Source organism: Pongo pygmaeus, chromosome 9 (genome assembly GCF_028885625.2).
Source record: "Pongo pygmaeus isolate AG05252 chromosome 9, NHGRI_mPonPyg2-v2.0_pri, whole genome shotgun sequence".
NCBI lineage: Eukaryota > Metazoa > Chordata > Mammalia > Primates > Hominidae > Pongo > Pongo pygmaeus.
This window is the reverse complement of record NC_072382.2, coordinates 128,223,385-128,236,707: the sequence shown is the minus strand read 5'-3', so window position 1 is coordinate 128,236,707 and position 13,323 is coordinate 128,223,385. Positions and strand designations below refer to the sequence as shown.

The 13,323-nt window shown below is 51.7% G+C and overlaps 1 protein-coding gene across 9 annotated transcripts in view; it reads right to left on the bottom strand.

Moving 5' to 3' along the window:
- Window positions 1-5,829: 5,829 nt before the first annotated feature.
- Window positions 5,830-13,323, bottom strand: part of ST3GAL4 (ST3 beta-galactoside alpha-2,3-sialyltransferase 4) — a 63,678-nt gene continuing 56,184 nt past the window's right edge. For all 9 annotated transcript variants that reach the window (XM_054437753.2, XM_054437756.2, XM_054437759.2 and 6 more), the window contains 7 exons: window positions 13,116-13,213; window positions 12,830-12,890; window positions 12,285-12,380; window positions 11,983-12,172; window positions 11,067-11,210; window positions 6,820-6,963; window positions 5,830-6,507 (listed from right to left, as the gene is read on the bottom strand). In XM_054437753.2, the coding sequence (XP_054293728.1) occupies window positions 6,421-6,507; window positions 6,820-6,963; window positions 11,067-11,210; window positions 11,983-12,172; window positions 12,285-12,380; window positions 12,830-12,890; window positions 13,116-13,213 (820 nt within the window). In that variant the 3' untranslated portion in view covers window positions 5,830-6,420. The remainder of the gene's footprint in view (window positions 6,508-6,819; window positions 6,964-11,066; window positions 11,211-11,982; window positions 12,173-12,284; window positions 12,381-12,829; window positions 12,891-13,115; window positions 13,214-13,323) is intronic.

Here is a 13,323-nt window from a genome sequence, read left to right as displayed (position 1 = left end):
AGCCTCCAACCATCCTTTCCCCAACTCCTTATGTTTCAGTGTTCCTAACCAGGTCATAAACTGAGAAAAATTTTAAAAAATTTAAAAGCTCCTCTTCTTTCTAGAAATAAGGAATTGTTTTCCTGGCCAAGTCCATGTTTGCTGCAAAACCATTAATTCTTTCCCTCTCTAACCGCCATTCTTCCTTAGCACTCCTCCCATCCTCGCTAACAGCAAGTTCTTTGACATACACTGAAAGCTTTCATTACTACAAGCCCTATAAGTCTTCCTACTCCCACAGCCTCCATCTTTAAAAGGCCTTCTGTGAATATACACCATTCACAAGATACGTCATCAAATTGTCATCTACCATCTACATCCCTGGTTATATTTACGCCTCTGCCAATATCTGCCTGCCACTCCATGTTCCCAGTGCTTTTCTCGGAAACAGTCCACTCAGCCCACCCACGGGGCTGAGACAGCCTCCACCCCTGAGTAGAGAGCTTCCTTGAGTTCCCTGACTGGAGAATACCAGACAAGAAATAGCATTTCTTTCCGCTGTTCCTTAACCTTACGGCCCTTGGCAATATCTTGGAATGCTGAAAACATTCAAAAAATGGTTCTTTGTAACTGTCTTCTTTATGGTGAATCTAAACTATTAATGCTCAAAAAGAAGGTTAGTGAGGTCTCAGGGAGTCCAGATGTTCCTGGAAATAACTGGAGTTTAATTAAATGGAGCTTATCTGAAATCTATTCCCAATTATGCAGGAGAAAAAGTACTATTCTGGATAGAAGCTGAATATAGGAAGGGATTCATCCCTCTGAAGATCATTTTCTTTTTTTTTTTTTTTAAGACAGAGTCTCACCCTATTGCTCAGGCTGGAGTGCAATGGCACAATCTCGTCTCACTGCAACCTCCACCTCCCGGGTTCAAACGATTCTCCTGTCTCAGCCTCCTGAGTAGCTGGGATTACAGGTGCTCACCACCATGGCCAGTTAATCTTTTTGTATTTTTAGTAGAGACGGGGGTTTCACCATGCTGGCCGGGCTGGTCTCGAACTCCTGACCTCAGGTGATCCACTCACCTTGGCCTCCCAAAGTGCTGGGATTACAGACGTGAGCCACTGCCCCCAGCCTGAAGATCACTTTCTATGAGACAAAGTCCAGGTGGACTAAGTTCAAGTTACCACTTTCACCACCTTTGCAAGGAAATTAAAGGGCCAGGCTCTGCTGCCCAAGGACTAGGAAGTACATTTGTGACATTAATGGGCATTGCACTTCAGAGAAATACTGAAAGAAGAAGGCAAGTAGAGATAAAGTGATATAGACAAGGATTTAAGCAGAATTTTCAGATAAGAGCTTCCTATTTGACTTTTAATAGAAATTAAAAGTTTCTCTAGCTCTCCCGCCATGCAAGGGCTCCATCAGTGCAACATAAATTCACTGAGAAAAAAAGCACAGACCTAAAGGGTATCTCCAACCAGACTCCACCAGCTTCATGCTTAGTAAGAAGAGAAACAGGGGGAGACACTCCTTAAGTGTGAAAGTTGGTGATGTGTGTAAATAGTGTTTTGGGAAGACTCAGAATGATAGATGGCTCTGGACTAGCTCAGTTCAGCAATTCCAACTCCGATCCCCTAGGGTTGTTTCAACATCTGAGCCTGCTCTCATTCTCTCCACCCAACACCACCCTCCCAGCCTTCCAAAGCTCTTGAGAGGAAGCTATGTCTCTGTTCAGGGGGTGGGTGTTTAAATTGTTACCTTTCCCTGGGAACCCAAAATGGGGCAAAAAACAGCACCTGCCTCCCAAAGTTCATTTTTCCCTAAAAAATTCTTGCCAAGCCCTGTTATAATAACCCTCTTAGCACTGGGGTCTCTCCCACCTGCTTCACACCATCTGCAGTCCTTTTACGTGAAGAAGTGGAGCCTTCCCGTACATTTGAGCTTCTCAAAAATCTGTCATGTAATGAGACTCAAGGTTCATCTCTTCTTATTTATTGGGTGCAGGATCCCAAAAATCTCTAACAAGAGAGATAAACTCAATGAGATTGAACTGGACAGGAAAACCAGCTATAACTACAGACAGACACACACCCACACGCACACCACGCGCATACCCCTCCTTAAACTTTTAAGTCAGAAAGGTCTGATTTCTTGGAACCACGTCTGGTACAGAATCATGGGAATGTTGGAAACTAACAAATAGTTTTCCGAAGCTATAATGAAGACTTCAAAAAGGTTGGAGAGATTAGAATAGAGCTGACAAACTCAGGTTATACTTCTCAATCTTTGTTTAGGAATCTACTGTGGCATGCTAGGTACCATTGAAATGGATAATGTCTCCCAAGAAATCTTTCCCCAAGAATCCCTAAAGGTGTCCGACTTCAACATGAAAACCGCCTATAGCCGAGCGTGGCAGCTCACGCCCGTAATCCCAACACTTTGGGAGGCCGAGGCACGTGGATCACCTGAAGTCAGGAGTTTTGAGACCGGCCTGGTCAACATGATGAAACCCTGTCTCTACTAAAAATACAAAAATTAGCTGGGCGTGGTGGCAGGTGCCTGTAATCCCAGCTACTCGGGAGGCTGAGGCAGGAGAATCCATTGAACCTGGGGGGCGGAGGTTGCAATGAGCTGAGATCATGCCATTGTACTCTTGCCTGGGTGACAAGAGTGAAACTCTGTCTCAAAAAAAAAAAGAAAGAAAGAAAAAGAAAACCACCAATAGAAAGCAGTTTAAACACTATTCATGGTTTGATTATGCAAAGCCTGTGTTGCAGTCATTTCGTTGATGTCTTACCTTCCCCTGCCTAGCTTGTGGGTGATTTGAAGACAAAGACTTTTCTGTAACCAGCCGTGTTACTCACTACCTGGCCAAGTATTTGGCCCTACAAATGTACCTAACCTGTTTCATACCCTCTGGCATTTTCCATGATGCAAGGCAGCTTTCCAATTAATATTGATATCATACTTTACAGTCTACAAAATGTTTTTATGATCATATTCCCATTAGGTCCTTAAAACATTGTGAGAGACACATGCATAATCACTGTTTTGCAGATGGAGAAGCAGAGGTTTACTCGGCTAAACGACAAAGCAGGGAGTTGAACTCACGGTCCAACCGTCCCTATTTGGTGTGCATCGCACCTTACTGTCTCCCACAAAAACCTGCTTCCGAGCTCAAACTCCTCGTAGGCTAGGCAGCCTCTGGAGGAAAGCAACGGAATGCATTTATGCCCTTGGAAAATGTAAATAAAATCTTTAGCGTCCAAAATTAAGGCACACCATGTGATGTGAACATAGAGTAACATTTAAATGTGTTCCTGCGCTAGAGACCTTGACTCTTATCCTGCCCAGCAAGGTGATGAAGCGGGGAGTCCCTTCTCCCCTCCGGGCCTCAGTTTCCCCTCTGTGGACTTCCAGAATCTAAATTCGATGGGGCAAAGCTCTTCCACTCCCTCGCAGCCTAAGGCGGTTTCACCCCGGCCTCTGCGATGAACCCAAAGCAGGTGGCATGACACAGGCCCAGCGAGAGTTCGGAGGGGCGCGGCCCCCTAGTCCGCCCAGCCTCCCCTGAGCCGCCGCCAAGCCTTGAGCCGCTTGCCAGGGAGGGGCCGGCCTCGCCTGAGGCGGGGCGCCGGGGCCAGCATCCCGAAAAGCGCGGGGAGGAGGCCGGCAACCTGGACGAAGCGCGGCAGGCCCTGCGAGATTCCAGGCGGGTTCCCACGGCCGCGAGGGTCGGCGCGGCGCCCGTGCGGACAACGCTTGCACGGCCCTGCCGCCAGGGCGGGGCGATCTACATCGGTAGCTCCTCCCTCCCCTGCCCTGCCCTCCGGGGAGGAAACTACGCTTGCGCCTAATTAACGCCGCTCAAGGACACCGGGGCTTAGCGCAGGCTTTGCACGCAGACCGTAGAGTCAAGAGGGCCGTGCGATGATCCTGCTGTCCCCAGTAGCCTGGGTGAGACCCAGGAATCTCTATTCCCAAGTCTCCCTAGGTAATTCTGAGATAAGCGGTTCTCCTTAGCTGGACCCACCCTTTTGTTGCAGAGAAATGACTGGCCCACGTTCTTACAGAATAAGGCGACAGAGGCTGGTGGAGAACCCAGATCTCCTGACTTGCCCTCAAGCACGTGCTCTACTGTGCTCTTTCCCTTCCTCATTTCCAGGGCATGGTTTAATCAGTCCCAGGCAGGCTGGCAGGCAGTTCATTCTCGTTGGTTGGGCTAATTGAAGACTGAAAGTCCCTTTCCCAGAAAACCAAAGAGCCCCATCCAACAGCCCCACATCAAAGCTCCATTCTCAGCTCCGACCCTTGGCCAGTATTGCCTCAATCTGCGTAGGATGTTGGGCACCCTGGAGAAAGCTATCCCCACCCCCCAAGCAAACAATGGCCCATTTGGGTATACACACACCCCACATTCACAGTCTTCTCAGTATGTGAGCAGGAAGGACTGTCTGCACACAGAATCACAAACAACCCACCAAGAATGTAAAATGCTCCCATGTCTACATGTGTGCGTGTGTGGAGTTTAGAGGGGTCTGACCCACCCCTGTGTGCTGGATTCTGGCTTGAGTTTAGGCACGTTCAGTAACAGGCAGTGGCCTCAGCCCAGACCAGCTGGATCATGTATGCAGACAGCCATTCTCAATGGCTCCGGATGGGAAAACGGACACTCCCTTGCATCTCCGCATGAGCGGCAGCTGGGGACGCATGGGGTGAGCAGAGTTGAGATCCCCAAACACTCACAACCCCTGCTGTCTGCAAGCTCCCTCCCCAGGACATAGCCTTCAAGACAAAGTTTGCCCCTGTGGAGGGAAGCGGGCTTGGGGCTGCAGATGCGGGGGCTCTACTCGCTCTCAGAACCCCCCTCTCCCCTAGCAAAGCAGCCAGGCTGCTGAGAGAGCAGGCCTTCTGTTCCCTGGGAGGGTCCTTGGGGCCATTCTGGGGGATGAGGTGGGTGTCTGCAAGGCCATTCCAACACTCTGTGGAGAACCATGTCATCTTCCTCTGTTCCTCCCAAACTGCTGCCCCTCTTTATCTGTCCTGTCCCAGCCTGGCTTGTCTCAAAACCTCAAGGCTGCAACTCTTTCCGAGAAAGCCAGGAATACAGCTGCCAGTTCCATTCCCCAAGCGGGGAGTTCCAACTCTCCCTACTGGCTCCAGATGTAAAGGAACAGCTGTGGGGTGGCAGGAAGCCCAGTTGGCAGCTAAGCAGGATCTGGGAAGATGGAGAACGAAGGCGGGAGAGACAGGCAAACGGCAGGATTGTTATGATTCTAAAGACCTAGGAAAGAAACTGTTTCATCCCCTGGCCCGGCAACTGGCTGATAGGCCTTGCCAAATCCCTTCAACGCTGCCCTCCAGGCCTGCCCACCCCATCCTGGCAGCCTGGGCTGCTGGAAGACCTTCCATAAACTCCATTTTCTGGTTCCCACTTAATCTGAGAAGGGAAACTTGGCTTTCTTTGTCTGACCCCACCCCTGTCCTTAAAACACATACCTCCGAAGCATGAGATTTGGGTAACTGAAGAATGGTGGGGGAGAGAGGAAGGAAGGTGGGAGAGGACTCTGGCACTCTCATCTGGCATCCTCCAGCCCCTCCCTCCTCTGGGCAGTAACCCAGGATGCCGGGTGCCAGGCTGGGTGTCTGCAGACAGGGCTGCTGTGAGCACCACTCACTCTCCTGCTGTGCCAGGGCAATAATGCATGACCGGGCACCCAACACTGGACTCAATAAGTAATTATTTCCTGAGTGATCATGCCCCGCTCTGGTCTAACAAGCCTGCCCACTGCCACACCCCGTCCCATGGCTTCCCCCACCTGAAAGGACACAGGACATCACAACTGCTTCCGTTTTAGGAAAAATAGTTTAATGGTAGGTTTGTAACCTCTTTTCTAGATGAGGTCCCCTTCTCGGTGGAACCCCCACACCAGTGCTCTTCCCATGCCTGCTGGGAGGTAGCAGCCCCTCTCTGGAGGGCACCCACCCATTCCCAATGCCCCTGCCCTCCTGGGAGGCCAGTGCCGTGTCTAGGCCTTGGTGGGGCCATCACTGTAGGTTTTTCTAAAAAGTGGGCAGAATACTCTACTGGCCTCTTTCCTGGATGTGTGGGACCAGCCCACAGCACCTTCCTACCCCTTAATTAAATAGCCCATTAAATAATCTCTTGGTGCTGGCAGAGAGGGGGTGCCACAGCAACGAGCCCCCTGCCCTGGCCGGGCTCCCACAGCTCCGGCGCCCCCACCCTGACTGGATCTTGGCTCCATAAGGGCAGCCAGGGACATGGCCTCATCTCAGACCTGGCCAGGCCCAGAACTCCCTCCCCAACAGGGGGTGAATCCAGGTGGGTCATACTGGCACCAGGCACCCCCACAGCCACGGACGGGGGTCACCCAGACAGCAGAGTAGGCAACCGACAGGCTACAGCTCTTGCCCAGGTCAGAAGGACGTGAGGTTCTTGACAGCTCCCATCTCCAGCATCCGCTTAATGGCCAGGGCCTCTTGGGAGACGTTATGGCCTGACCCCTGTGGAGACAGCCAAGGAAATAAACTGAGGGACTCCCAGGGACCTCTCTGTCCCCAGGAAAGTCTCCCTGCCCCTCCCCATGGCCCCACACTTCTTGGGATTTCCCTTCCCCAGGCTGGCTCTTGGAAGGAAGACAAAGCCCACGTGGCTGAACATGGAGGATGCTGGCCAGGGAGTCCAGATGCCTCGGTTCCAGTTCTGACTCCAGGAGCCACCTCTGGGTCTCAGCACTGCTCCCACTCACCCAGTGCCCCTCTGACTGTCTGCCCGTCCACCCCCTGCCCCACCGTGCTCACCAGCCAGGCACTTACCGCCATGGACTTGAGTGTGATCTGCTCATAGTAGTGAATGGTCTGCTTCTTGTTGTAGGCATCTGGGTAGCCAAAGCCGGCAATGTGCACCAAGTCACAGAGGTGGAGGGCCAGTGTGATGGCCAACAGGCCTGTGGTGGGCTTCTGAGGAACAGAGGCAGGAGGGTGTTAGTGGGAGCCCTGCTCCTCCCACCATCATCTCTGCCAGCGCTCTGCAGTGGAACTTTCTGCAGTCACGGAAACGTTCTCCATCTGCGCTGTCCAACAAGACAAGCCACGAGCTAACGAGCACGCAAATGGGGCCAGTGCAGCTGAGGAACTGAATTTATTTTATTACATTTTAATTAATTAAATTGTAAATTTAAATCGCCACATATGCTGGGTGCAGTAGTGCATATGCCTATAGTTCCAGCAACTCAGGAGGCTGAGGTCGGAGGACTGCTTGAGCCCAGGACTCCTGGGCTGTCGTGCACTAAGAATGCACCTGTGAAGAGCCGCTGCACTCCAGCCTGGACAACACAGTGAGACCCCCCCATCTCTAAAAATAAACAAATATAAATAAATAAATAGCCACATGTGCCTAGTGGCTACCATTCTGGATGGTACAGCTCCATACATCTGGTGGAGGCCTGGGGCCTCTAGAGATGAGACTAACAATCAGAATGACAATCATCATCATATCAGTTACTTTTTAAACACTATGTGCCAGACACTATGTTTAAGTATTTTACCTACCTACTATAAAACATTACCTCATCTAGTCTCACAAAAACATCTGGAGGTAGCTATTATTATTAGCCCCATTTTACAGATGAGAAAACCAAGGCTTACAAAAGCGTTAAGCAACTCATTCAAAGGAAAGGAAGTGTTCTGCCCTCCTCCTTGGAGAACCTGACCTCATTCAGAAGACCTGGGTGCTCTGACATGCACTAACTGTGCGACCCTTTATGGGGGTGGCACTCTATTTTTTTATAGAGATGGGGTTTCACCACATTGCCCAGGCTGATCTCGAACTCCTGGGCTCAAGCGATCCACCCACCTCTGCCTCCCAAAGCGCTGGGATTACAGGCATGAGCCACGGTGCCTGGCCTCTCCTTCTTTAAAGCACGACAGCAGTACCTTTTCCATTCACCTTACTGGCTGCTCTGAGGACCTCACTTGCTCATGCCTAATTCATCCACAGTGATGGGCAGCCTGATATTCTCACTTCTCCAGCCTTGCCTTCCTCAGCTTCAGCGACCTGCTTTGCACACAATTTCAGCTGTCCATACCCATTTGAGAGCCATTCTTGGACCTCATCAGGCCTGTCGACGTGCCAGCTTTCTCCCTCTCTGAGCTCTCCTGTCTTCTCATCTTCCACTCCCTGGCTGGGCCTTCTTTTTCCACCCTTGTTGCTTTCACCACCAGTGTGTTATCTCATCCAGTTGGGCTGAGCCACACTTCTATGGCCTTCTAGCCAGCTCTGCCTGGACACAGTCTCCTTACACTCACCAAATTTCTCCTCTTCCTTGCGCTCTCTCTACTAGTTAAATATGTTACCGCCGCCCCCCCCCCCCCCGCCACTGGCTGTCCAAGCTAGAAACCCAGAATTGGTCAGAAATCTCTCAATTCCACCTGTAAAATATGTAAGGCAGAATCTTAAGAGAACCCCAGTGACCCTAACCCTCATGTAATCTCCTCCCTTGCGCGTGTGGGGAGCCCGTGAATATGATGCGATTACGTGACGTTACTTTATATGGCACAGTTGAACACAAAAGGAGAGGCTTGTCCTGCTGAGCCTGACCTAATTACCTGAACCTTTAAATCCGGGTGTCAAGATCAGAAACGGAGGTCAGAGATTTGAAGCACAGAAAGGATCTATTGTGCCGTCGCTGGCTTGAAGATGGAGGCTGTATGGCAAGAACTATGTGGGCCACCTCCAAGAGCTGAGCGTGGCCCCCAGCCTCCAGCTGACAGCCAGCAAGGAAATGGGGACCTCGGTTCTACAATCGCAGGAACCGAATTATTTCAACCACAAGAATGAGCCTGGAAGCAAAATTTTCCCCCAAGGTTCCAGATGAGAACTGTCTGGTTGACACACCGAGCCCAGCCTTGTGACACCCTAAACAGAGAACCAGCCACACCCTGCTGTTCTGATCTACAGGACCATGAGCCAGTACATAGGTATTGTTGTAGCCTGCTAAACTTGTGGTATTAGTTAGGGAGCAACAGAAAGCTAATACAGGCCAGGCGCAGTGGCTCACACCTGTAATCCCAGCACTTTGGGAGGCCGAGGCGGGTAGATCACCTAAGGTCAGGAGTTTGAGACCAACACTCCTGTGTTTTGTATTTTTGTAAAAATACAAAAATTAGCCAGGTGTGGTGGTACATGCCTGTAATCCCAGCTACTTGGGAGGCTGAGGCAGGAGAATCGCTTGAACCTGGGAGGCAGAGGTTGCAGTGAGCCAAGATCACCCCACTGCACTCCAGCCTGGGAGACAAAGCGAGACTCCATCTCAAAAAAAAACAACCAATACAATGTTGAGCCCATCTTCTCCTTTTCCCTTCCCACCACCAGGAACTGGGTTCAGGTCCTCGCCCTCTCTCATCTACCTCTCCAGCCTCCTCTCCATCTGTAATCCTATGAATGGCATGAAACTCCTTGTTGCCCTTCAACGCCACTTGTACTGGAAATAGTTCAGTGCTGGAGGAGCCGCCTGCTCTGGCCAAATGGAATGCCTTTCCCCAGCTCTCTGCCTGATCCTTCCAGGCCCGGCTCCAGCACCACCTCCTCTGGGGAGCCTCCCAGACATCTCTCAGCACATGTCTGCCTCTCCTCTGAGATTCCACGGCATTGGGAACAACTCTCCATTGTGGAATTTTATCACCCCACAGTGTAACCTGCATTCTTACTCTGCTAGACTGAGGTCCCTTAGAGCAAAGAGCACAATTTCCTCGCCAAGCAAGAAGACTCGGGGCCTGGCATTGAGCAGTCACAAAAGCAGCCATTCAACACAGAACATGGAATAACAGGAAATGTTCAGTAAACAATAAAATCATTTCTTCAAAATCTGGCAAATATTTAAAGAGCAGGCCCTGTGTACCGGTCTCCAGAATAGGTATTTTACATCATTATTATTTTTCGAAATCCTACAACGGCCTTAAAAGGTCATTATGGATATTATCCCACCATACAGGCAAGAAAAACAAGGATCTGAGCAGGTGACCTGCCAAGCCCCAGACAGTACACAGCACAGCCAAGCGCCATACCTGTGTCTGCTGGTGCCTCTCTCTCACCATCCCACACGGCCTCCCCGAGGGGCTCCAAGATATGGGTGGAAGTACTTGGGAAGCTACAAAGTGGGTTAAAGCCCACCAGGTGAAGACTACCAGGGCACTGCACTCAAAACCATAACTTGCTATGGCTCAAGGACATCAGGTTAAAAAGAAGAAACACATAACACATAACTTGTGGTCAGACACAGTGCCTTACACCTGTAATCCCAGCATTTTGGGAGGCTGAGACATGAGGATCACTTGAGGCCAGGAGTTCAGGACCAGCCTGGGCAACACAGTGAGACCCCCATCTCTACAAAAAAATTTAAAAATTAGCCAGGCGTGATGGTGCATACCTGTAGTCTCACAGCTACTCAGGAAGCTGAGGTAGAAGGATCACCTGAGCCTGGAAGTTTGAGGTTACAGTGGGCTATGATTGCACCACTGCACCCCATCCTGGGTGACAGAGTGAGACCCTATCTTTAAAACAAAACAAAAACCCATAACTTGCAAAACTACATTGACTCCCTGAATTGACACACCATACCAAATCATGACACGCAAGACAAACTGTTTAGCTCCAACTCTTATAACTCGTTCAGACCAGTGTTTCAAGATAAGATCACAGATGAAGTATCTAACAGTAACTCTGCATGGCTCAAGTTGTTCCACAGATCAGACCACTGACTGTTCCAGCAGCTCCCCAGTTGACAAATTCTGACCAGCGCCTGCCAAAACCATCCTCTCACACCAGCCCCTAAACCTGATCCAGGCCGTCCCCATCCCTCCCCACTTAGTAAATGCCCCTTGGTTCTCTAAAGTGTGCACTTCCCTTTGCAGCAGCAACTTTAATGACAGGTGTGTTCCTGGAGGGAAAATGCAAACCGCTGCCTCTGTTATGGGATCCTTCCACGGCTTCCTAAGCCCATAGGAAGATCCCTCCTACTTCCCACCCAGGATCCTAGCCCTCAGGCCTGACTTCCCACCATCACCTGCTTAATCTTCCGTGGCTGTTGCATTGGCAGGCTCAGCAGTTTGTCAGCCGCAATCTCCATGAAGAAGGGGTTGAGAATCCGAATCTGTTTAGGGTTGACATCCCAGATGAGGGGAGGCTGTTTCCAGAAACCCTTTCGCACCTAGGAGGATGGGGTCAGAAGAGAGAGACAGAAGCAGGTGAAGCCCTGTTTCTCAAATCCAACCCAGTGGTCCTCAGCCAGGCGAGGGGGTCCAAGTGATGGCAGAGGCCTTCAGGAGCACAAGGTGAGAGGAAAGGGAGGTGAAGTCTGTGCCAGAGATGGGAGACCAGGAGAGGACCAGGGAAAGAGAGGAGGAAAGGCACCCCCCTCGGGAGGCCAGACGACCAGGTGTATAGAGCGGAGGGTCTAAACCATGGACCACTTCCAAGAACATCCACACAGGTAGAAGGGACGAAAGTTTTAGGCTGTCTAAACACTTGACAAAAATGCCAGATGGGACAGTTCAGCCTGTGACCGGATGGCAAAGTGATGCAGTGAACTCTTTCTGGGGACCATCTGTTAGGACACAGGCCTCATTGCTCTAACCTGCCCTCAGCCTGGAGATGGCTGCTGGAGGGTTCCTTAGCTCCTGAGTTCCTCACAGGCAAACACCTACTGGGAAAGCTTTCCTGTCGCAGACACGCCTGGAGCGTGGGTGCCTGTGGCTGCTGCCACCTGAAACCTGCAGGCTTTTATACCCAGTTGCTGGGGCAGCTTATCGGAGCACCACCCTTGGAGGGCAGCCTAAGGCGCTGACTGCCAGGAGCCCAGTTCATGCTGTCCCCACACAGGCTCTTTAGGACTGCCAGGCAGACATCAAGGAGCGTGAGGTCCTGACTCGGGCAGCGTCCCCACCACCAGGCCTCAGCCCCTAGTCTGTCCCCCAACTTACCCGCTTCTTATCACTCAGGATGGTCTCAATCCAGTGGAAGTCCATTGCCTTGAAAGCTACCAGGACGAGGAGTGTGTCTGGGTTGTTTTCTACTTTGGGGTCGAAGTGGGCAGATTCAGGGTAGAAGAGACGCATGGTGGTCTTGGAGCCCACGTCACCCTCATAGCCAGCCACTGGGGCATTGTTCAATCTGGGGGATGGGAGGAGGATTCCCATCACTAGAGGCCTCCTGGGCCTGTCTACGGTCCCTGGCTCAGACATCCAGTTCCCAAACAACAGTAGGAAGAGACAGTCACACACACCTGATGACCACATCGTACTTGTTGATGGCATCTCCCAGCGAGCTGTTCCGCAGCCGGTGCCCGTTCCCCACGACCACACAGCGGCGGCACCTGAGGCTGCCATAGAAAGAGGAGTGGTCTTTCTATGTCACCCCACACTCTACCCCACACTCGCTGCCCTGGATCTGCCTGGGCCTGTCTCAGGACCACTTCCTAGGCCCTCTCAGCCCCTGGTCCCCGTGAAGCAGGCATCACCCCGTGGTCCTGCTTAGGGTCATGCTGACTTTACAGCCCTAGGCTTTAAAAGAGGAGGAGACTGCGCAGAGCACAGAAGAGGGCAGAGGAGTGGAGGGAAGGCGGGGGGGTGTATCAATGAGAAACCCCTGCCCCACTGTTGCAATACCCTCGAGCAGCCTCTGCCCACTCTGCACCCAGATGCCCAGGCTAGGCTACCATGGGAATTGGCTGGGATGGTGCCAGGCCATGACTGTTTCATGCTGGGGGAGGTGGGCAGGGGGCAGGAAATAGGAGAAGGTGCCCAGACTGCAGTCGGAGTGCCGCCTTACCTCTGGATGTTCTTGGGGATGGAGGAGCTGGTGATGGCTAGCACCCGGAGGAGCAGATCCTCTACAAAAAGAACCAGGCGGAGGGACTGATGCCATAGCTAGCATTCTGAAGGCTGCCTGCCCTCCCTCCACTGCTCCTCAGAGCACAGGCTGCCTTCTTCTTCCCCCGACCCTGGTACCCGAGCCAGGCTCAGAACTTGGGCACTGGGGCCGTGGACGGCAGAGAATAGGAAGCAACGTGGTCAGGGTGAGCCCGTGGTTCCCACAGAGCCGGGTAGGAACTTACCACTCCCCTTGGTCCCATAGGGCAGCTCGTAAGCAGATGGCGTCTTGACCCAGAAATAATCCTCAAGCCGCAGGAAGATGGGCTGATCCCGGGAGTAGCTGCACAGAGGTGACAGCCGGGTGGGGATGAGAACAGAACTAATCTTGATGCCAGAAGCAGGGTCAGGCCCGTGACTAATATCATAAGGCCTTTGCTTCGCTCCCTGGCT